The sequence below is a fragment of the Triturus cristatus genome, chromosome 8, assembly GCF_964204655.1.
Source record: "Triturus cristatus chromosome 8, aTriCri1.1, whole genome shotgun sequence".
NCBI classification, from domain to species: Eukaryota; Metazoa; Chordata; class Amphibia; order Caudata; family Salamandridae; genus Triturus; species Triturus cristatus.
In genome coordinates, this window is record NC_140591.1 from 474590215 (window position 1) to 474614270 (window position 24056).

Here is a 24056-nt window from a genome sequence, read left to right on the forward strand (position 1 = left end):
AACTCTCATAAATGCGAGACCTATTGAATTGAAAATGCTAGTTTTCCTTTCCCATGCTGTCCATATGCTCAGCTGTTGGGCTATAATTCATGAAAGCCAGCACAGAGGTTCCCTTAAAGAAGCACAATATTCTGCATTTATCCACCTTCAAAAATAAATGCAGACAGAAAACACATTGTTTTCTGTCTGTATTTATCTGTAAAAAAAAAAAATCTGTAAAAACTGAAAACAGGGAGCCTTATTTTTGTTATGTAGAGGGTATCCTGGCACCGAGCATGTCTGAGTCTAGCCAAACCAAAGGCCTAGTGGGACTACTCAAAAAGCCAATTCTTTAACTTCTTGCGGAATTTGGAAGCGAAGAAAAGGCTCTTATGTGTAGCGGCGGGTCATTCCACACTTTAGGAGTGATGCAGTAGAAGGCTCGACCGCTGGATCTGGTTTTCCATAAGCGTAGGTTGCTTGCTAAGCGTCCGCATGAGTAGAGGTGTCCACAAGATTTGTCAAAACAAATGCAATTGTTAATGTAAGCTGGGCCAGTGTTGTGTAGTTTTTTTTTTTTTTTTTTTTTAGTTTCAAAAACCTTTATTGCAACTTTCAGCAAACATACAACCACTCGCCTACAACCTTTCCGGCCGGCTCTAGGAGACACTGTATTGAGAGTTCAATCCTCGTGTACACAGCCAATCAGCCGACAACCCGGGGGCCCGGCGGCGCAGGTAAAAAATACCCCTCCGAGCATAAAGGGTGCAGAAGACAGATCAGCATCAAGGGACAGCATGAGGGAGCGTCTAGGAAGCCCACCCGGATCATATACCATCCACCTATCCCAAACAGGGGGCACAACATGTCCACGTAACCCATCTAGGGTCATCCAAGCACCAATCACTCTGCGCAAGCAAGCAGATTTCCCCGCCACTTATGTCCCCATTCTCCTCTTCGCCAACACGTCCACACTACAGTAAGCCCCCCCCAAGTCGGATACCCCAACCGTACGCTCGACATTCCCCGGCACCTAACTATCCCCCTCAGTGGAGCTAGTCTGGGCCGCTAGGTATGCTTTAAACGGATCCCATATGTCTTTGGCCCTGCTCTTCAAAGGCTGCGTTTCGGCATATATCGCATTCTGGTCCTGGCAGTACAGAACATCCTCCAACCACTCCTTGAACTTAGGTGCACGACCCCTGCCCCACCTACACGCAACACGCCGTTTCGCGAGTAACAGCACGATGTTGACAAATTTACGGTGCTCCTTAGGCACCGATGCTGTATAACCCAGCAACATCACGAGCGGGTCAAGCTGAACCACCGCTCCCACCATGGCCGTAAGTGCAGCATGGACCTGTAACCAATAGTCAGCTACCCCCCGTACACATCCAAGCCAGATGGAGAAAGTCAGCTCCCTCCGAACGGCACCTCTCACAGCGATCAGAGTCCGACAACCGATAGCGAAACTTCCTAACAGGAGTGTAGTACCATCGCTGTAGGAACTTATAATGGATAATACGCAATCTGCAGCTGGAGGAGATCTGGGAAGTAAGCACACAGCAATACGCCCACTGCGCCTCCGTAATGTCCCTACCCAACTCAACAGTCCAGCCATGACGCGCTTTACCGCCGACGTTTCCACCACCCCCTCGAATACTGCAATATAACTGAGAGACCAAATGCCGACCGTCCGTAGACGCGAGCAAGACCTGCAACGGATGCACCACCTCGGGCTCCTCCGGATAATGCGGTATCACCAGTAGCATCCCATGCCGCAACCGGAAATAATAAAAGACCTCAAGTGGATTAGGCTGATATCCCGCAAAGAATTGTTCTTTCGTCTTGAACTGACCATTCTCAAATAGATCTCCCCAATAGCGGACCTTTATCTTAGCACATAACACACGGAACTTGCCTTCCTGCAACAGAGAGAGGCCCGGATGATAAGCCAACGGCAGCCGCGGGGCATATAGTAGACTGGCCGACAGCCTGCGCATTAAGCGCTGCCAAGCATCAATCGTGCATGTCACGGTGGTGAGCGGTGTTTCAATCGCAGTGACGGGACCATGGATGAGGCCCTGTAGCGGCAAAGGTCGCGCCAGCCAGTCCTCGACCGCCAGTTGCGGCATGTAGGGCGTAGGGGCAAGCCAATGATAAGCAAAGTGCGCCTGCGCGCTCACATAGTACGCCTGAAAGTCGGGAACGTCAAATCCCCCTTTGCTGTATGGCAGGATAATAGTCGACCAGGCCAGTCTGGGCTGCTTACCAGCCCAGAACAATCACAGCAACTCAGAGCGCAACGTTCGGAAGAAGAAGGCACCCGGGTAATACGGAATGTTCTGGAATAAATAGAGAAAGCGAGGCAGCACTACCATTTTGATCAATGAGGCCCTACCGGCCATGGTCAACGGCAACGAGACCCAGCGCGACACATCGTCCGCCAGCTTGCCCATGGCCGTACCATAATTCAGGCGTAAAGTCTCTTCCCGGTTCGTCGAGACTCGAACCCCCAGGTATCGGAGATCAGAGTCACACCACTCCAACGGATAGTCTAGTGCGTATCGCCCGACCGCAGCCGTCAGGGGGAAAAATTGCGATTTCCTCCAGTTGATGTGGATCCCAGACAATCCCCCAAACACCACAAAATCGTGGAGCAGCGAATTCAGGTTATTCTGCGGATCCACCACATAGAGCGTTACGTCATCCGCATATAAGGACACATCTATCTGCCGTTGACAACACTGGAAGGCACTTTGCTTGTGGAGTTGTCGGATACGACATGCCAAAGGTTCAATTGCTATGGCGAACAACAGCGGGGATAGTGGGCACCCCTGTCTGGTACCCCTAGTTAACGGAATCGGTTTCGACAGATCCCCATTGATCAATACTCTAGCCGTAGGGCCAGCATAAAGCAATTTTATCCAAGCGACTAAGATTTTGGGAAAACCCATCCGGTACAGGATAGTGAACAAGTAATTCCACTCAACTGAGTCAAACGCCTTAGTGGCGTCCAGGAATATCGCCGCAACCGGCAGTTCCGGCTTGATCGTTTGAATCAATGAGAAAAGCGTACGCAAATTACTAGCGGTAGATCTACCCGGGACAAACCCTGCCTGGTCGGGGAGGGCAATTTTAGTCATCGGTAGTGAGAGCCGCGTGGCCAACACCTTCCCCAAAATCTTGGCATCACAGTTTATCATGGAGAGTGGTCTATAGGAATCACAGTCCTCCGCAGCCTTATTCGGTTTCAACAGGGAGGTAATCACCACCTCTCTCATCGATCCCGGCATGACACCTGCCTCCAGAGAGTCCTCGTACACTTCCCTTAATACCGGAGCCATTATGTCAATATAGCTTTTATAAAATTCCGCGGGCAAGCCGTCCAAACCAGGCGCCTTACCATTACTCAAAGACATAATCGCTTCCCGTATCTCATCCAGCTCAAACGGGGCCCCCAGAAATTCCCTGTGATCGTCGCTCAGCCAGCATAAAGCCACGTCGTCTAAGAAGTTCCCAAACTGGACATCGCCCACGTCGCGGGTTGTGTATAGTCCCTCGTAATGCTCTGTAAACTGTCGTAAGATCCCCTGTGTGTCATGATGTAAAATTCCGTCCTGCGTGCGTATCCCTAGTATGTGCGAGGCACCCCATGACTGCCTGGTGATGCCCGCTAATGCCCGCCCAGGTCTCTCCCCTTCACAATAACGTCGGGCCTGCCAATGCTTCCCCCGGAAGTGGGCCTCTCTCTCCGCCTCTCGCTCATATTGCGACAGCTTCTCTCTGAATTCCTGGTGGAGTGGACCCATCGGCTCTCGGGCCATGGAAGTCTCCACCTCCTTAAGTTCAGCCTCCAGCCTGGTGAGTGTGCCTCGTATGGCCCGTAATACTCCAAAGCACTTAGATATGCAGAAACCACGGACCGTAACCTTAAACGCCTCCCAGATGGTCTCAACACTGGCCACCGACCCTTTGTTGCGCGGAAAAAATTCTGCGATCTCCTCCCCCAATTCTGCCTGGAATAATGGATCCAACAGTGCCGTGGGTTGCAAGCGCCACCGCGACGCTGCACCACCGTATCCCGGGATGGCTACCTGCAGCAGCACTGGACAATGGTCCGAGTAGGACCGTGGCAAATGGGTCACCCTGCCCAGATCAACCGCCAGTCCCCGGGACAATAGGCAGTAGTCAAGTCTAGCCCAAGTGTTGGCATACACTGTGAAATGCGTCCCCTCTCGAACCTCGGCATGCGCAAACCTCCAACTGTCTATTAGCTCGCCTTCCCTCATTATACCCTTCACCACCTCTCCCGCTTTTCTGTTATATTGGGGGCTGCTATCCGATCTATCTAGCCCAGGCGACAATGTGACATTGAAATCTCCACCCCATATGAGATGCATAGACCCAATATTCAGTATCTCGCCCCACAGTTTGGTGTAAAACTCAGGTGTGTCCACATTAGGCCCATAGCAGTTGACAATAGTAACAGTATCAGTACCCAGTCTGCCCCACACCAATACAAATCTACCCTCATCATCCATGCGTTCACCCAACCGTACAAACGGCACCGTTCTTTTAATCAGAATCGCCGTGCCTCTGGCATATCCAGAGTATGAGGAGAAACAGCGCACAGCCGCCCATCTATTCGCAAAGGTGTAGTTGGCCCGAGGGCTAAGATGTGTTTCCTGCAGCAGGGCGATCTGCACCTGATGCTGGTCCAAATAGGCCATCACCCTCCGACATTTCCTCGCATCATTCAGCCCACGGACATTCCAGGACAAAACCGTGAGTCTAGAGATACGACTCCGGTCAGTCATCACCAGTCATCCACCCATGAATCAACCCGCGGCCCCCTCCCAACCCCGTCAACCACCCAGAGGAGCAGCCACACCAGCCATCCCCCCGGCGACATCTATCCACTGCGGCCACCGGATCCCCCGCAGCATCGGCTCCGTACCATGCAAACTCTCGTCTACTCCATAGCCGACCATCTCCGTACATTTTAGTTGCATTCCTCTCAATCTGCGAACCCCAATCATACATACGTCCACAACTACCCTTGTACCCACCCCCCTCCCACTGAAGCAAACCCCAACCTGCCAGCAGCATTCCCTCCCCGTCCCTCCCATACACATCCCAAGAACTAGGACTAAAACAGCCCTCAACCCCACAAACATATGCTAGGGTAATTCCCATCGGGTAACATCTCTAGGCGGCACCACTATGACCCCCTCCATGCAAGCCCGCCCGAACCACAACACGTGTAGCCCAGCCCGGCAACCAGGAGGGGGGTGTCCGGCGCTATAATCAGCGGCAACCTGAGGAGTACCGTCCGCCTCCAATGATGTCCATAAACCTGTCGCATCAATACAGTCCTGTAGCGCAGGCTAGGAGGGATCCCATATCAGAGGGACCCCGGCAACAATCGACCAGCAGGATACCCCCCCACCCCCCACTTCTAGCACACCCACCTGGAGGTCAGTGCAATGTCCATCCCAAATAAGGTCCAATCGCAGCCCTTAAGCCCCCCTCCAAACTCACCCAGGAGTCTATATGCAGATACAGTACTGGTCACTCACGGTTCCACAGCTTCCAGCCGCTCTGGACTAGGGGCCAGACCATCGTCCACTCCCGCCCCCAGCCCCCGACTCCGTTTGTGCTGCTTGAGAAAGTCCTCCACCTGCTGTGGGTTGGTGAAGAATTTCTGCCTCCCCTGGTACGTGACCCGCAAACGAGCAGGGCAGAGCATGCGTAGTCTATCTGCAGGTTGCGCAATTTAGTCTTAACTGCGAGGAATTTCCGACGCTCCTCCTGGACAAGCGGGGTGAAGTCCGGATACAACGTGAAGGAGTTGCCCTCATACGACAGCGATCTCGTACTGCGTGCCGCTAGTAGGGCCGCATCGCGATCCCGGTAATTCAGCATCCGGGCTATGATCGGCCGAGGCGTCGCCCCCGGCTTCGGTCTGGGTCCCAGTGCCCGATGCGCCCGTTCCACTATAAAGTGTGGAGAAAAAACCTCCGAGCCGATCGCCGCCGCCAACATCTTCTCGACATACTCCTCCATTTTGCCCACATTTGTAGTTTCCGGAATACCTACGATGCGTACGTTGTTCCGCCTACTCCTCGCCTCCAAATCCTCATTCTTGGCGGCGATGACACGTAGGAGATTGTCCATTCTGGATAACTGCGACGAGTGTTGGGTCACCACATCCTCTGAGTCCGATATGCGCTGCTCCGCCTCTTTCAAGCGACCCTCGTGCGCATCCAACTTGTGCACTACAGCATCCATACGCGACGAAAGGCGGTCCACCTTGTCCGCGATTGTCGCGAACCCTTGACGCACCTCGCTGAGTACTGCCTGTATACTCGCTGCCGCATCCGTAGCCCCCCCGATGCTTCAGCCGCCTCATCCGGAGGGCTCGACTTCTCCCCAGGCGTTAGCACTTTCTTATTCGCCGCAAACGAGAGCTTGGGCTGTCTAGTGTCCGTCTTGCCCATCTCTATCACAGGGCAGAGCTCTCCAACACCACCAGTGCGGGCACCACCACTTCCCCCTCCGATCCCGCACAGCTATTCAGTGCGCCACTCCGAGTGTCCAGGGGGTCCCCGTGCACTTCACTCAATGCTGGCAGTTACTATCGCCCCCAGGCCACGAGTGAGGCGTCTTCGCTACTGCACCAGTGTCACTGCTGTCACTCAGGCCATACGCGGTCAAACCGCACCAGCATGCGGGCAAAGGGGCTCAAGCTGCGATCCTCAGGCCCGGGGGGGGGCAGCACACCAGCTCCGATGATGTCCCTCCCAGCGCGGTCCGCGCAAACATCCAGCCGCGCCTCACCAGGCCCACCGCGGAGCCCGCACTGCCTCCGCTGCGTTCGGCACACCAGGGGGGCGGGGGGGGGGGGGGGAATAAATCTACACCTCCGCTGCCTCTGTGTCCAACAATGGTCTTGCCACGAGGACCCTGTCCCAGCACCAGCCAGTGCGAGACCTATCTCGGGTGCGCAGGCCCTGCTATCACTTCGGGGGACGGGGGGGTGGGGGGGGGGGGGGGGAAGAGGAGCAGCCCCCATGTACTCTCACCCGTCGCCGTGTCCGTCCGATCCGCTCCTCTCGACCAGCCAGGTCACCACAAGCCCGGAGGGACCTCCCGGATCGTCTCGGCCCTCCGCGGCCTTGCACCTCGTCGCCAGCCCCGGCCTCGCCTTCCGGCTCGATCCGGGACGTCAGCACGGCAGCCTCCAGCGTCGCCTCCGCCGCAACTTGCAAGTGGTCGCGCATCGGTCTCCCAGCAGCCAGGGCCCTCTACGCCGGTCCGCTCACTCTCGATATCTTTCTGGACCTGTGACTGCGAGGACGGCTCCCAGGTGTGCCGCAAAAGGATAATTTATCGGATGAATATCGCCGGACTGCGGGAGCCCTACAAGAAGGCGTCCATTCTCTAGTGCGCCACCTAGCGTCCCCCCCAGTGTTGTGTAGTTCCCTTAAAATGTGCTTGTTTTTGTATGGGGAGCCAATGGGGCTCCTTCCAGTGTTGTGTGATGCGAATGTGGCATGAGGGGTTGAGAATTATTTTAGCTGTCGAGTTCTCAATGGTCTACAGTCTTCTGGGGAGCTTTTCGTTGATCTCAGCATAGAGGGTGTTCCCATAATCCAGCTTACTTCTGACGGATTTTCTGGGTGCCAATTGGGAGCCATTTGAAAATCTTCCTAAGCATCTTAAGGGTACGGAAACATGAGGCAGTGAACCTGTGCAACCATGTCAAGCTTGCTTTGGATGACAATCCCGAGGTTTTTGGTATGAGTGGTCGGAGTGGGTATCAGTCATAGTTATGTTGGCCACTGGTGAAATCCCAAGGTGACGTGCTCTTCCTGGTCTTGTCGGCGTTCAGGTTCAGTCAGTTGGTCTTCATCCAGAGAGATCCTGTATACTTTGAAGAGCGTCAGGCTAAGCAAGGATCCTTGTGTAACTCGGCAGATGAGGTCATGGGTATCCAAGGTGCTGGCTGGGTCCTTCAAGTCAGTAAAGAACAGATCCATCTGAGAGAGATTGTTCTTGTTTGGATTCCGATGTGTAGGCATTGGATGAGGATTGAGTGTGAGACTGTCACACCATGCGGAAAGGTCCAGGAAGATAAGTGTCTCCTACATTCAGAGTCATGTGGATGTCATTCGTGGTGGCAATCAGGGCATTTTCTGTGTTGTGGTTGGGTCTGAAACCAGACTGAGTGGTTTTGAGGAGTCGGTGGTGGTTGAGGTATTCGGTGAGGAGTTTGCTGGTGATTTTCTCCAAGACCCTGGTTGGGAATGGTAGCAAGAAGACTGGTCTGTAGTTGGCAAGCACTGAAGGGTCTGCAACAGGTTTCTTCAGCAATGGGAAGACAGTTGGTTATTTCCAAGCACCTAGTAAGGTCATGGAAGTGGTGCAAGCATACAGCATGGTCGTGAGCATGGTGCTGATAGGTTTTAGTGCTCTAGAGTAGGCCTGGTGAGACAGGGTTCCGAAGTGGATGGACTAAATGGCGACTGCAGTTTCTTCTGGCGTGGTGATGGGCCATTTGGTTAGCATTGGTTCTTTAAGTAAGATCAGGAGGCGTATGGGAAGGTCTGTTGGGTCTGGTTGCAGGTTTAAGTTGCAGTTAATTGCAGTGATTTTGTTGCTGAAGAATTGAAAGATGTTGTTGCATAGGTCCTGTGAGTGAGTAATCGAGTTGGAAGCGGCTGCTGACGAGGTGAAATCCTTCACAAAGGTGAAGATTTCTTTGCTTCTGTTGCTGCTGGCAACGATGTGGTCTGCCAGAGCGGCACATATGACGGTTTGGATCATTTGGTGGTAGTGTCTCAAGGCGGATTTGAATGTGCTCCTGTCTGCATTGTCCTGGTTCATTCTCTATTTGCACTGCAGTTCAATGCAGAGGTGTTTCATCAGTGTTAGTCCCTCCTGGTATTATCCTGGCCCCCTGATATACCATTGTAAAAAAAAAAAATGGTACAGAGATTTTCATTTTTGATTTGTGTTTTTGGATCATTAGGGAAGTAATTTAGCTTGGGAAAACATTACTGATCCCGGCTGAATTTTTCTCGACATCATTTTTTAAAATGGCGGATGTGTTGCAGTGATGATGTAATATTTCAGGAACCCTGAGGCCTATACACTTCATTTTGGTGTCAAATCATAGGTTTTGGGGGTCAAGTAGTCTTATATAGACAATTAAATAAGTTCTCAGAGCAACCCTTCCGTCATTTTCGAAAATGGTGGCTATAATAGAGAAGAGATATATAAAAATGAAACAAATAGTAATGTTTTTTAATCCTTTTATGTATACACTAAACAATATTTATGATCTGAATATGAAAAGAAAGGGAAATGCTACTTACCAGTATGCATCTATTCTTGGCATGTAGAGCTGCAGATCGACACACTGTGCATAGATCGCCATCTGGTGTTGGGCCCGGATGTTTGCAGTTGTTTTTCCTCTTGGAAAGTCTTTGGAAGTTACGAGGTATGTGACTCCTCCTTTGGATCATATTGCGCATCGGCTTTGGCTCCATCCTCCGATTGTTTTCTGCCAGCGGGGAAATGATGGAGCGTAGTAATAAGCAGTGAAGATGCCCATGTGAGCTGTATCTAAATAAGATAAACTGGAACAGATAAAGGTAGCCGGGGAGGCGGGTGGGTGTGTGTAGATCTGCAGCTCTACATGCCAAGAACAGATGCATACTGGTAAGTAGCATTTCCCGTTCGAGGCATATGAGCTGCATATTACACACTGTGCATAGATTATATAGCAGTACTCGCTCCTAGCGGCGACCACCAGTATCTGTCGCAGTCGTTTGAAACAATGTTTTGAGTACAGCCTGGCCCACACTAGCTTGTTGCTTAGCTTGCACATCTACACAATAGTGTTTGGTGAAAGTGTGCGGTGTAGACCATGTAGCTGCTCTGCAGATATTATCTAAGGGAATGTTCCCTAAAAATGCCATGGAAGCGCCTATCTTGCGTGTAGAGTGGGCTTTAGGGGGAACAGTGAGCATACGTTTGGCTTTGTGGTAGAAAATCTGTATGCATTTGACAATTCACCTAGCTAGCCCAGATTTGGAGATGAGGTTGCCTTTGTGTGGTGGTGAGAAAGACACGAATGGTTGTTTGGTCTTACGAAAGGGTTGTGTTCTCTCGATGTAGTAGAGTAAGGCTCGTTTGACATCTAGTGTGTAGAGAGTTCTTTCTGCAATGGTCTGTGGTTGCGATACGAATACGGGCAGTTCAACAGATTGGTTTAGGTGAAAGGGAGAAATGACTTTAGGGAGGAATTTTGGATTAGTGCGGAGAACAACCTTGTTATGGTGCATTTGCAGAAAGGGTTCTTGAATGGTGAGTGCTTGTATCTCACTGACCCTTCTGAGGGAAGTAATGGCTACAAGAAAAGCAGTTTTCCATGTTAGGAATTGAAGTTCACATTTGTGTGGAGGTTCAAAGGGAGGCCCCATTAGTCTTGTGAGAACGATGTTTAGGTTCCACACAGGTGAGGGTGGCACTTTGGGGGGGAATTATTCTTTTGAGGCCTTCCATGAAGGCTTTTATGGCAGGTACTCTAAAGAGTGATAGATGTTGCCTGTTTGTAGATAAGCTGCTATGGCAGCAAGGTGCAGTCTAATAGACGTGTAGGCTTGGTTGCATCTTTGTAGGTGTAGTAAATAGCCTATGATGTGTTGAATGGACACATCTAAGGGATTGAAGTTATTGTTGTGACAATAGATCACGAAACGTTTCCACTTGGTTGCGTAGCAAGCTCTAGTGGTAGGTCGTCTAGCTTCTTTAATGACGTTCATACAGTTAGAGGGAAGATTGAGATAACCGAATTCTAGGATTTCAGGAGCCAGATCGCAAGGTTGAGCTGAGCTGGGTCCGGGTGCCTGAGCTCTCCATGGTTCTGGGTTAAGAGGCGTGGAGAGAGGTGTAACTTTTGGTGCGGTACTACAGATAGTTCCAGCAGTGTGGTGTACCGCGGTTGTCTGGCCCAAGTTGGAGCTACTAGGATGAGAGTGAGGGAGTGTTGCTGTAGTTTGCGCACCACTAATGGAATGAGTGGGAGAGGCGGAAAGGCGTACGCAAATCTGCCTGACCAGTTCCTCCATATCGCATTGCCCTTGGACAATGGGTGTGGATACCTGGTGGCGAAGCTTGGGCATTTGGCGTTTTTGTGGGTGGCGAAGAGGTCTATCTGTGGATGCCCCCACATTTGAAAGTGGGGTGAAGAACTTGTGGATGGAGTTCCCACTCGTGGATCAGTTGTGTTTGTCTGCTCAGCAGATCGGCCATAGTGTTTTGGACTCCTGGGACATGTTGGGCTAGGAGAAAGATGTTTTGGGGTATGGCCCATCTCCATATGCTCTGTGCTAGCTGAGAGAGCTGCGGAGAGTGTGTGCCGCCTTGTTTCTGTATATAGTACATGGCTGTCATGTTGTCTGTGCGGACTAGGACGGCCTTGCCTGAGACATGTGTTTGAAAGGCCTTTAGGGCTAAGAATATGGCTAGTAACTCCAGATGGTTGATGTGGAGTAACTTTTGTTGAGGTGTCCACCTGCCCTGCATGGTGTGATGTAGTAGGTGAGCTCCCCAGCCGGAGAGCGATGCGTCCGCTGTCAGTACTATCTGAGGAATCGGCTCCAGGAACGGTCGCCCTTTGGAAAGGTTTTGGTGGTCCACCACTGCACAGAGCGATGGGCACGACCGTCTACCAACACCAGATCTGTCATTTGACCCTGGGCCTGGTTCCATTGGTGTGCTAAGCACTCTTGGAGAGGACGCATCTGGAGTCATGCGTGAGGTACTATGAATATGCAAGAGGTCATCATTCCTATAAGTTGCATGAACACTCGAGCTGGAAGAGAGTGTTGCGGTTGAAATTTGGCACGTAGAGCCTGAATGCTTGCTATTCTGGCAGGACTGGGATAGGCTAGCGCTTTTAAGGTGTCTATGGTGGCACCAAGGTATTGTTTTACGTGGGACGGTTGCAGATGGGACTTTGCGTGGTTTTCTGTGAAGCCCAGTTCGTGAAGTAGTTGGATAGTGGCGTGAGTGTGTTGTACACACTGGTGGTATGAGCTGGCGTTTATGAGCCAGTCGTCTAGGTATGGGAAGACGTCGATGTGTTGTCTTCGCAGGTGTGCTGCCACTACCGCTAGGCACTTGGTAAACACCAGTGGTGCTGTGGTGACTCCGAATGGGAGTATTTTGAATTGATAGTGTTGACAGTCCACTACAAATCTGAGAAACTTCCTGTGAGCGTGGTGAACGGGAATGTGGAAATAGGCGTCCTTGAGGTCTAGGGTGGCAAGGAAGTCGTTCTGGGAGAGTAGGGGGAAGTACCTGCTGGAGTGTGACCATGTGGAAATTGTATGTAGTGGTTTAGGGGTCTGAGGTCTAGGATTGGCCTTACGAGTGTCGTCCCTTTTCGGGATGAGAAAATATAGGGAGTAAACTCACATGTTTTGTTGGTGGGCAGGAACTGGTTCTATTGCACTCTTTTGTAGGAGGGAGATGACCTCCTGCTTTAGAAGTGACAAATGTTCCTGTGACATTGGGTGCTGTTTGGGTGGAATGTTTGGGGGGGGTAGATGTTAGTTCGAGGCAGTAGCCTGACCGAATTATCTGTGTCACCCATCTGTCTGAGGTGATGGTAGTCCAGAAAGGAAGGAAATTGTGGAGTCTGCCCCCGACCGGAGTGGGCTGGTCTGGGGGAGTGGAGGGAAGTTATTGGGCGGGGGTGGAGGCAGAGCGGGAGGCGTTAGTTTTGCCTCTGCCTTTATTATTGTTACCCCTGTAGCCGCCTCTCTGGTAACCCCTAGTGAAGGTGGATTGGGTAGGGGCCTTATAGGAAGTGGAGGCGCTGTCGGAGGAGTAGCCTCTGGAGTTGTTTCTAAAGGAAGAGCGGCGAAAGGAGCGCCTGGGAGCTTGCGACTGCAAGGCTCCCATAGATTTTGCCGTGTCGGTGTCCTTTTTCATTTTTTCAAGGGCAACGTCGACGTTGGGGCCAAACAGATGTTGCTCGTCAAAGGGGTGGTTGAGGATGGAACTCTGCACCTCGGGTTTGAAACCTGAAATTCGTAGCCAGGCATGCCTACGCAGGAGGACGCTGGTGTTAATTTCCCTAGAGGCGGTGTCAGCTACATCGAGGTCGCAACAAATGGAGGTGTTGGTTTTGCCCTCCTGGATTAGCTTGTTGGCCCTATTATTGTATTTGTCAGGGAGGTGTTGCATTATGTCTTCCAGTTCTTCATTATGTGCCCTGTCATATCTTGCTAAAAGCGCTTGGGTGTTTGCAATGGCCCATATGTTGGCAGCCTGTGATGCACTTCGCTTGCCAGAGGCGTCCAGGAGTTTGGACTCCTTATCGGGTGGTGGAGCCTCGCCTGAGAGTTTGCATGCTTCCTCGCATTGGAGACTACTAGGGAGTCTAGTGGTGCGGGGCCTCTGATATAGGTGGGGTCTGTAGGGGCGGCCTTATATTTTTTGTCAATGCAACGGTTGATGACCCTGGCCCAGACCGGGTCTTTAAAGCCGTCCGGTGCGTGCTTAATAACCCCTTTAAGCATGGGCAGAATGGAAGTGGCCCTCTGTGTAGTGTCAAAAGTATCTAGGAGAAAGTCCTCCTCCACGGGGTCTGTATGGAGATCAACTCTGTGGTAGTGTGCAGCCCTATGGAGCAGTTGGTTAAACCCATTGTGTCTTCAGGGGGGGGGCGGTCTTGAAGGGTAAAGGTCGTCCTGCGGGACGTTAGGGACGTCTGGGATGTTGTAGTCGTCCCATGGGTCTGGGGAGCCTGTAGGATTGGGGTTCCCTGTGGGCTGGTTATCCGCCCTTCCCCTGTGTCGTCGTAGACGTCGTCATCATCCTTATCAGGAGAGGGTGCGGGAGAATGATGAGGTGGGGGAGGCGAAGGAGGAGGTGGAGGCGGGGGTGAAGGCAGTCTCAAAGGGGAGGTAGCAAAGTCTCTTCTCTTTGAAGGTGGACCTGGGGCAGGCTTGTCCAGCGGTCTCTTTTTGATGCTGAGCATCAAATGTCCAGTTTTAGGGTCCTTGACAAGTGTTTTTTGTAGTGGATCTGGCTGCAATAGTTAATCTATGGGGGGGCGGGGGGGGGGCGATCCTTCGGTGTTTTGAACCGTGGGGCTTCGAAATGTCTGTCTGTTTCCTCGGTTCCGAGATGACTTTCGGCTTCGAGGTATGGGTTTCGAGGGCCTTTGGTTTTTTGCTCGGCTCCGGGGATGGTGTCGGTACTGAGGAGCTAGAGCCAGTCTTCGGCGCCGAGTGCTTCGGTGTGGAGCTCGGCGCGGAGGAGGAGGAGGCCGTCTTCTTTTTCGGTGCTGGTGCCGAGGAGTGTTTCTCGGCACCGACGGCAGGCTGGCTCGAGCCTGAGCCGCCGGAAGGCTTGATGGGCTTCTTAACCAGGCTCGAAGGTGAGGTATGGGAAGCAGTGTCTTTGGTCGTGCCTAGGCCCGAGGGCGAAGGCGTGACGGAAGCCTTTTTCGAGGTCGTCGAGGGTGGGGGATGGGGGTCGATGTTAGTACTCACGCCCCTCTGTGCCAGAGTGATGTCCTCGACATCGGAGTCGTCAGCTTCGGAGGCGCTGACGAGGCCCTCTTCGGTGTGCTGCTCTTACGGAACATCGACACCTTCTCCGAAGATGTCGTCGGGGATCGAAGTCGACAAGTGAGCCATTGTTCTCCTCGCTCGTCGATCCCGAATAGTCTTCTTCATACGGAAGGATTTGCAAGCCGGACAGTCTCTTGCCTCGTGTTCTGGGGAGAGGCAGAGGTTGCACACCTCATCTAGATCGGTGTGGGGAAACTTCGACCCACATTGAGAACATTTTTTGAATGGCGTCCTTTCCATCAGCCAGGACAGGAGGCCAGGTAGGCCCGAAGGCCTTCGTCGACGACCGGAATCGAAGACTTCGAATGATGAGTCGCGTCAAGTGTGGAGATCGCAATCGAAACAATACCGCGGAAAGGGAAAGAATTGCGCGCCGATCAGAAGAACTGAAACGGTTCGGGACCGGAGCGCGAAGAACACATCCGAGCCCGATGGTGGAAAAAAACAATCTGAGGATGGAGCTGAAGCCCATGCGCAATATGATCCAAAGGAGGAGTCACATACCTCATGACTTCCAAAGACTTTCCAAGAGGATAAACAACTGCAAACATCCGGGCCCAACACCAGATGGCGATCTATGCAGTGTGTAATCTGCAGTTCATATGCCTCGAACATAATGTTTATCCCTTCTGCTTCAGACAGATTATCAAAGTTCACTTTATTTGTTTGGGCAATCACTCGTGATAAATTTGCAGAATGTTGAACATTTGAGAAGAGCATATCAACAGGAACATCTTTTTGTAGTACAGGTTTTGCAAGTACATGTACGTGTAAGTTCTGTGGGTAGAGGCTTTAGAAGTTTTGTAGGTTTCAGTAACCCATCAATATCTTCCAAACAAATTCCAATGGACCTTTCTGTACATAAGCATGATCCAAAATATTTACACATCTTCTGGTCAAGTAGAACACTTCTAATGTGCCCACGCACAGAATGACGTCTGTGGAATGGCATTTAGCGGGACTGATCACTTGAACTCACTGTACCGAATATAGTCAAACGTGTGACAGTCAGAACTTGTTTCCACTCAGGAACCAGATATTTTTCTCAGTTTAAGTTACATTCTTTTTTTGTCTCAGAAAATCCTTTTAGAAACTTCATAGATTCAGCAGCTAAAGCTCCAAGTTCTGTTCCAATTTTGCTCATAGTGTCATCACCCGTAAGAATGTGCCTTCCTTGATAAGAACACTGGGCATTCTGGGTCAATTTTCTTGTACAGAATATGGAGGATTAAGTGTCTTTTCTCGCCTGTTCCATAACGTACCCATAACTCTGACAATCCTTGACTTATGAATATTGCACCAAATCGAAGTATCACAATAATAACAACTGCATTATTTGATAGTACAATTACTCGATTGGAACCATTTTGGACATCCCTCTCTACATATGGCACAACCCGAAGGCCAGCTTCCTCAAATTTGCTGTTAAGTTCTTGAGCAATATGTCCTGTACCTTTTAAATATATATATCTGCAAGCACCAACTCCTCAATGATAATCATTCCACTTGCAATGACTGGAAAGTCAGTGTTCACTGAAGCATCAGCAATGTTTTGGCGAGCTAACATCTCCAAGTTCATCTTGTTCGATGTTGATTACCAGAATTTATCTAGTTGCACATGTATAGGTGTCGAATTTATGATGCAGGTAAGGTCAATTTTTCTATTTGTAGAAATTCGTCTGATTCACTCACATTCTTTGACAGATAGTTCAAGATAACAGTCAAAGACAATGTGCAGGTCTTGCAAGATGCACACTGACTGATATTATCTGTAGAAGAGTCCGAACTGGCCCTCCAAAGTTTTGCAGTTTTTCCTGACCATTCGTAATTGTGACATATAGTTCACAACAACAGCAGTTTTCAATGAGGACACCTTTTCTAATTAAATTCTTCAGGTGAAAAAATTTTTTCTATCTCTTGTACGAGTTTGTGCTTCACTGATTTGGTTGCAGCATCTCAATCAAATAGTGTATTTGTTGGAAGAAGATCATGCGACACTGTTAGATAAATTCAGTCCTTTCTTTTGCTACATCCATCTATGTGCTTGCAAAAGTTGTGTTTTGTAACCTGTATTGTGGTGGCTGGTTGGATGAAACTCTTACTATGGCAATAAAAGTGTGGAAGTTTAGCTTTAGAGATTATATCAAATAGATTTTTCTCTTTCAATACAAATCTCTCCTGCTTCAGTTCTGCAAATAGTTTTGATCCATGTTCCAGGATATCTAGTATACCTGTCGTTATCCTCATTGTTTGATCACGAAGTTGTGTAGTAAACCAGGCTCAGTAATTTCAAAGGGGTTTCCATTCTACTGCATGAAATAAAGAAGGCTGTCAACATGTTTATTAAAAAGTTCCCTTCTCTTTCCTACAATGTCGTGGTGAGGAACAGTTTCACAAGGGCCCATTAATTTTGCATTTGCCATCCTTCTGAAAACATTGCAAACAGAAAGGACTTCAAGGTAAATTAGCTGCCATTGAGCAACATATTCACTTTTACGTGTCTGACCAACAATTCCCTTGGAGCTTTTCTATGATCTCTGGATCATCTGTTCCAGCGTCATGCCTGGAGCCACAGCATTGAACCTTCCCTCTCTGTCTTTCACCACAAAATGTCTTTAGATGAATTTTCTGAAGAGGTATGGTTTTTCCACCATTAGTTTCTTCACTCTTTCCAAATACCAAGACCCATATCTCAGGGAGTTTATGAAATCAAATTAGCTAAACACAGTAATCACTGACTCCACAGTCTTCATGGGCATCTTCCGTTCAGCATGTACCAAGTTTTTCACTAGAGCTATCATGTGTAAGACATTTCCCCAGTACTTGAAAAGCTCAGATTTTTCTTCACATTTTTGACAAACTCTACTAACTTAGTTTTTAGGTTTTCTTATTTTGAACTTAGTGCATTGAACATTGCCTGGCTTTGCATTATGTCTTTTGAATGATGTGCACCCTGTGCCTTGTTCGCTTCTGAGATAAGACATGCAAAACCTAATTTGTCATTCTTATTCCAGAGAGCATTCCAATGCAATGTTTCTATAGCCTCAGCTATAATGAGCATACTTTGTAACAAACAAACATAATGAGTTCCGCTCAATACTGACTGGACCGATTTGCTTCCAAAGAATAAATGCATCGACTATGCAACATCCATGGAGATAACTTCCTGCACACCGCAACACAACTTTTGCCATGAGGAAACGCCAATCAACTGGATAAACCTCATCGAATTCTATTGGATTGCTCATTAAAATGTCAGCTACAATACAGAATCCACCTTTGATTACAGCAAACTGTCAGAACAGGCTGGTCTTCAAGCTGAGCATGCACATTTTTGAATTATTTTTTAGTGCTGTGTATACTGTGAGTAGTTTGTGACTGGAGATTGTATTACTGTCAAAAACGTAACCTTCAGTGGGATTGTATTCTGGGAGATAAGAGCATGAATTCCAGCCCACAGAGAAACTGGCTTTTCTTCATCCTTCAGTCCGCACCGAATAATCGATATGATAAATTCAGCACCTTTTCGGACCGCAGCATCAGGTAGAAGATGATCCATGTCCTCAACCAGTTTGAAACTTTCTAGCAGACTGGGACGTGTTGATGGCTTGTACTGATTTTGCACGTTTGCAAGGCAGTTGGGTTATAAGTTTGCAGCTTCGTTTCTTTATGCCTACAGCAGACACAGTTTGCTTTCCAGTAGCTGCTTCATTGGCAAAGTCTTGAAAAAGCACCATGGCTGGATGCTCCAGACAAAGCAGAGCTATCTTCAACATCCAGACCATGAAGAGCAGCAATTGCAAATCCTTTCCTGGTAAAGTGATTTGAAAGTGCTGTGCTGTTGGGTTCACAAGATTTTACTGCATGAGCTACTAACAAGTTCCTGCTCCGTACCGATACACCAATCCTGTGCTGATACACCAATCCTATTCATTGAAGTGATTAACTCTCTACTTTTGCACTTTTCATAGATTGCGTGGACAGTCATCATGTGTAGCGGAATTTTCTTTTTGTCGTGATGTAATTCATAAAACATGATTTGGAAAAGACAGTACATTTGCACAGCAAAAGCCTGTTGGTTAATGCGATCGTCTTCCACTTCTTCGCGCATATCTTCAAAGTCGTCATCAACGTTGTCGGCTTCTATTCAGAACTCAAGAACTTGATATTAAACAATGATGTAAACACATAATAAGACAATATTAGGTATTCTTGTTGACTCCCAGGATTTGCAGAGATCTTGAGCATCACAAAATTTGTCAAGAAGTCCAAAATCTAAATCTTTTAGGATGTTTCTTAAAATGGTTCCTGCTGATTTTACTGCATCCTGTTATCTTATTTTGGCAGCAAGAACTTCAGGAGTCAAATCTGCTAAGAACACCATAAGTGGCTCATTCGTTTTGTTAGACTGACAAAAATGAATTCTGTCATTGTCCATATGCACCAGAAAATTGATATTTCCATTTTTATGGATCAATACTGTTTCATCAATATTTCTCTGATCTCACTGAGTGTGAACGCATAGCCAGCACTCAAGAGTGGCATTGAAACTTTATTTGCTTTTTCAAAGAGTGCAAACTTAACTGAAGGCTGGCAGTTATGTTGCTGCTGGGAGATCATTGTACATTCATATTTTCAAATGTATGCATGCATGCAGTTCGGGTGGGCATACAAATCCTCTGCAAATACATTCACCTCGCAGTTTAGATTCGCTACTCGGCTGAAAACTTTATTGCGGAAAGAAATAGGTGCAGATAAAAACATGTTTGCCCTTTGAGACTCACATACTCTGTTCCTTCGTCAATTCCTTTGGCCCTTGTTCTGACTAAACCACAGCTAACACATTGAAGATCCTCTGCTTTCTGATCAGTTGTTGGAGGTGAACGAGGGTTAGCCATCGATCTTCTAAGTGGATGGGCATTGGGTTTGGTTGTCGTCGCTTTCTCACTCAGAAGACTCCGATTCTTGTTGTGATTCACTGGTTTCTGCTATTTTTTTTAGCATTTTTTCCAGAATTTTCCATCGTCTACGACTTGTAGCAGTTGTTGGTTGAATGATAAAATATTTGATCCTCTTCATCCATCAGTTTCAATCTTTTGTGAACGTAGTCATGCTGTGTTTCTGCAGCATCTCAAGCTCTCTTCTGTCCAGCCACAGTTGATGTTAGCTTTTCTTTTGGCATACAACACATTTTTCTTTGTTGAAGGAATGCTCCGATTTTGTAGTTCGCAACACTCAGTCAGGAGATAAAGATCCTCTGCTACCACCTGCTTCACTCATGTCTACAAATTTGAATCTATTGAAAACCTGAAACAAAAACAATATTAAAATTCATTACCAATATGATGGCTAAAACACATTATAGAGCCACCATTTTGGAAAATGCTGTGAGGGTTGCTCTGAAGTTATTTTCTGTCTCTACGAAACTACTTGACCCCCAAAATCTATGTTTTGACACCAAAATGAAGTATATAGGTCTCATGGTTCCTGGAATGTTACATCATCACTGCAACACATCTGCTATTTTTAAAAATGTCGTCCAGAAAAATTCGGCCCGGATTAGCAATGTCTACCCAAATTAAATTACTTCCCTAACAATACAAAAACGCAAACCAAAGATGAAAATCTCTGGACAACAATTTTCTTACGGAGGTATATCAAGGGGCCAGGACTAGTACCAACTTGCCTGCAGTCTAAGGAATCAGAACAGGAGGTCATCTAATTGTTGAAATTCTTGATGGGTTTGAGTAGGCTGTTGCTGTGTTCAGGTCAGTGGGTGTTAAGAGCTATGTTCCAGTCCTACTGAGTGGTGCTGTTCCAGAGGGCTGGACCGGTGGTGGTGCATGTGCAGTATACCAGGACGGGAATGCTTAACTTGACTGGAGACTGGTGTGAGCTGGTCGAATCGGATGTTGTCGGAGATGGTGAAAACCGGGTCCAGGTGGTGTCTGGTGACGTGGGGAGGTTCCTTTACTCATTGGATGAGGCCTGGGTTTCCAAGGTCTTCAATGAAAGCTTCTGAGTTGGGGGGTCAACATGGAATTCCAATCAATCAGTTTTGTAGAGTGTATAGCTAACTCAAAGGGGGTTTCCTAGTGCTAGCGGATCTGCTCCCAGTAAAGCCATTCAAGGAGCTCAAAATAGCCAAGTTTTAAGTAAGTTTAAGAATTTCATAAGCGCAATTAGACTGGTAGGATGTTCAAAACGGAAGACCTAAACAATCAAAGAAGAAACCACCTTTCAGGCGCAGAGGGTCGCAGCAGGGTGGAGGTGGGAAGGTGAAGGACCTGGGTTGCTGGCATTGGGCATGGTCCAGACAGGGACAGGTGCAGATAGATGGGCTTGCCTTTGATGCGCCTTCGGCAAGCATCCGTGCTGCAGCCACTATTATCGGGATGAACCAGAAAATACAAATGTGCAACCACCATTGCCATATAATTTGTAAACATTTTTTGGTGCAGACTTGAGGCCAAGGGGGAGAACATGAAATTGGTAATAGCAACTTGTTGCCTCATATTACTAGAATAAGTGATGCTTTAGAGGGATGGGGAAATAGAGGTAAGCATCTTTGAGACTTAAGAAGCCATAAAGGCACATTCCATGAGAATCTTACACGTACGTATTACAATGTGTCCACACAAAATGGTTCCTTCCACAATTCCCAAAGGTCTAGAATGGGTTGCCATTCCACTCAGGTTTTCTTCTTCAGAAAGAATCTGGAAAAGAAACCTGGTTTTCTTTGATTCTTGGGAACTGGTCCAATGACCTCTTTAACAATCAGCCCACTGATTATTGGTCATTAAAAATTGTTGACGTTTTATCCTTGGCAGTGGAGTTTGTGGTGGGCGTAGAATAAGATGGAGAGAGTTAAATATTGGATCAGATGATCCGATGTTATATGTGAACACTCCTTCCAGAGAAGTGATGTCCTCCCTCCCACTGGGCTTTGATCCCAGGAAACGGAAAAGAGAATTAATAATGCAGAGGAAGAGTCACTGACATCATCCAGCAACTGAAGTATTTGATTGATTTCTTCCTTTTCACTTTATGTGGGCTGGTGCAAGCTACCGAAAGTGGCGATCTTTAGGGCTGTTGCTGCTGCCCATAGAAACCTCGGCAATATGGGCGTGATTGAGGTTGGTACAGGAGGCATCGATACCCTGGATCGTCTCCATGGTATGACTGTTGACTTATCCTTTCAGTATCTTGAAAGGATTGCATACAGTGAGCACTCCTTGGGATTGGGCAGAATCCATATCTGTGTTTATGTGTTGGGGAGCATTTCTGAAATGCTTTTCCAACGAGTCCCCATCAAATGGCCTAGCTAGGCTGTGGCTTTACATTTCTGGCCTATATGATGTGGTGCAGAGTCATCCCTGTCTGTGGAATACCACAGATCTTGCCAGTTGGTTTCAACTCCATGTTCTAAAAATATGTATGGTGGAGTCGATAGAAACTGCAGAAACTCTCTCGCCTTCCTTTAGGATTGCCTTTACCTCTTGGTTTCTGGTACTAGGTCAATAGAAGGTGCTAAAAGTCAGACCATATTTGGTGTTCGAATCTCCCCCAATACAGAGTTAGCTGTTCATATAAATGTAGCTACATAGATACTATTGCGAAAAGGGTCCATCCATCACCCTTCCCTGTGTAAAAAGCTGGACATGAGGTAGTTTGATTTTTAGATCCACGATGCGCCACTTGCATTATAACTGAATCAGCCAGTGTGTGTCCCATAGGGCACACAGGACTGGTGTCTGCAGCTTGTACTTTTTATTATGTCTTGGGACCGACTGCCACAGTAGTTGTTGGTGTTTGCATAAGCTTTAGTCTTACGGCCAGTTATGATCAATTACCAGTACGGCTTTCACAAATATTCTGGCTGTTTTCATACAGGAAACAACCTGTTTCTATCCTGGATATCAGCTTTTCTTATTTCATTGATGCTCTTTCAACCGGAGCATGAAATTTGGTGGTATCCTCTGGCAGTGATTCTGCTGGGGAAGGATGACAGGCTTTGAGAGGGGGAGCTTTGTAGTCATCCTGTTTGCTCCGACGAGACTGAGGAGTCTTCAATTCACACTCCTGTGCATAACCATCATCATCATATCCATTTTTCAAGGAAACCCCGTTTCAGGGTCCCTAACTTGTTTATCTGACAGTCAAATTAAAATAAAAGCAGAAAACCACATTAGCTGCATTACCTTTGTTAAGTCTTCAGTGCTTTTCTGAATGCTGTTTGGTTTCTCCCACCGAGATTCTAAATGGAAATAAAAGCAAATCATGAACTAAGCTAATTATTTTGTAGTGTGAAAAAAGCTAAATGAAAAAATGTCAGTTAAAAAAAGAACAAAATCTAACTGGAAAAGAAAGTGAAATTAATTGTTGGAGACATGTGAAAGCCGAGGTTTTGGTAGGGCAAAGTCAACTTCTCCTTCTCAATGCAAGCTTATGAACGGGAACAGAATGTGTTTTACTACACAGGTGTATACAGTCCTTTTGGGGATCTATTACCTTTTGCCATGAGAAGGATGCATCAAATCTTGCACCCTCAACTCTCAGAGTTAGTTTTGTTGTAATGCTCTTCATTTCTACCAACAACCTCCCAGACCTCCCAATCACCTAAGTCATCAAAGACTTCTCCAGAATATCTCTGTGGATTATGTGCCTATAGGGCAAAATTAATAGATGTGCCACGTCGCCTGGTGGAATACTGGCTATCCCAATACCAGACTATATGGAGAAGCAGAGACTACACCATAACTCCAGCAAAGGAGAAAAGCAGGTGAAGCTAGAGGATGGGGGGGCTTAACTTCAGATGACATGGGACGCTGTACCGTATCTGGCACTCTACTCCATCACATTTCCCCTTAGATACATCTAGATACATCTGTAGTCTTGGCCAATTCTGCTACACTTGTAATAATATGATGATCTAGGTTTACTGAAGACAGCAAGATGAGCAGATCTCAAAGGGAATCTACAGAGAAATTACTGCACTGATATCACCTGAAACCCACTTGCGTAGCATTTTTCCTATTGGCTAATGTGTGGTTTAAGTTCCCAACACAGGTGGCCAAAGACAAAGTTTTATTAAATACCTAGAGGATTAAATTACTGTGATGTGTGATCAACACCATCTATCAAAGAAGTGTGGCAAAAGGTTCCAACAAGGTAGCCACAAAGGCTTATAAAACACTGGACTGCCTTAATATCTGGTTGCTTGCAAATAAAGATGCATTTTCCTTCAGGACAGTACCTGCAGACCAGTCTGGTTTCAGTAGGGCTGCATTGACAGTCTACAATACCTTCCTAATGAACAGTCGGAAATCAATGCTGTTTTTTTGTTTGTTGTGTATGAAAAATTACGTTTTTCAGATTTGCTTCAACTGTTTCTCTACACATTTCTACTGTAACCCA

At 47.9% G+C, this 24056-nt stretch overlaps 1 protein-coding gene across 3 annotated transcripts in view; it reads right to left on the reverse strand.

Annotated features, from left to right (window-relative positions):
• Positions 1 to 24056, reverse strand: part of WBP4 (WW domain binding protein 4) — a 304942-nt gene that overhangs the window by 136427 nt on the left and 144459 nt on the right. For all 3 annotated transcript variants that reach the window (XM_085621969.1, XM_085621967.1, XM_085621968.1), the window contains exon 6: positions 22841 to 22896. In XM_085621969.1, the coding sequence (XP_085478095.1) occupies positions 22841 to 22896 (56 nt within the window). The remainder of the gene's footprint in view (positions 1 to 22840; positions 22897 to 24056) is intronic.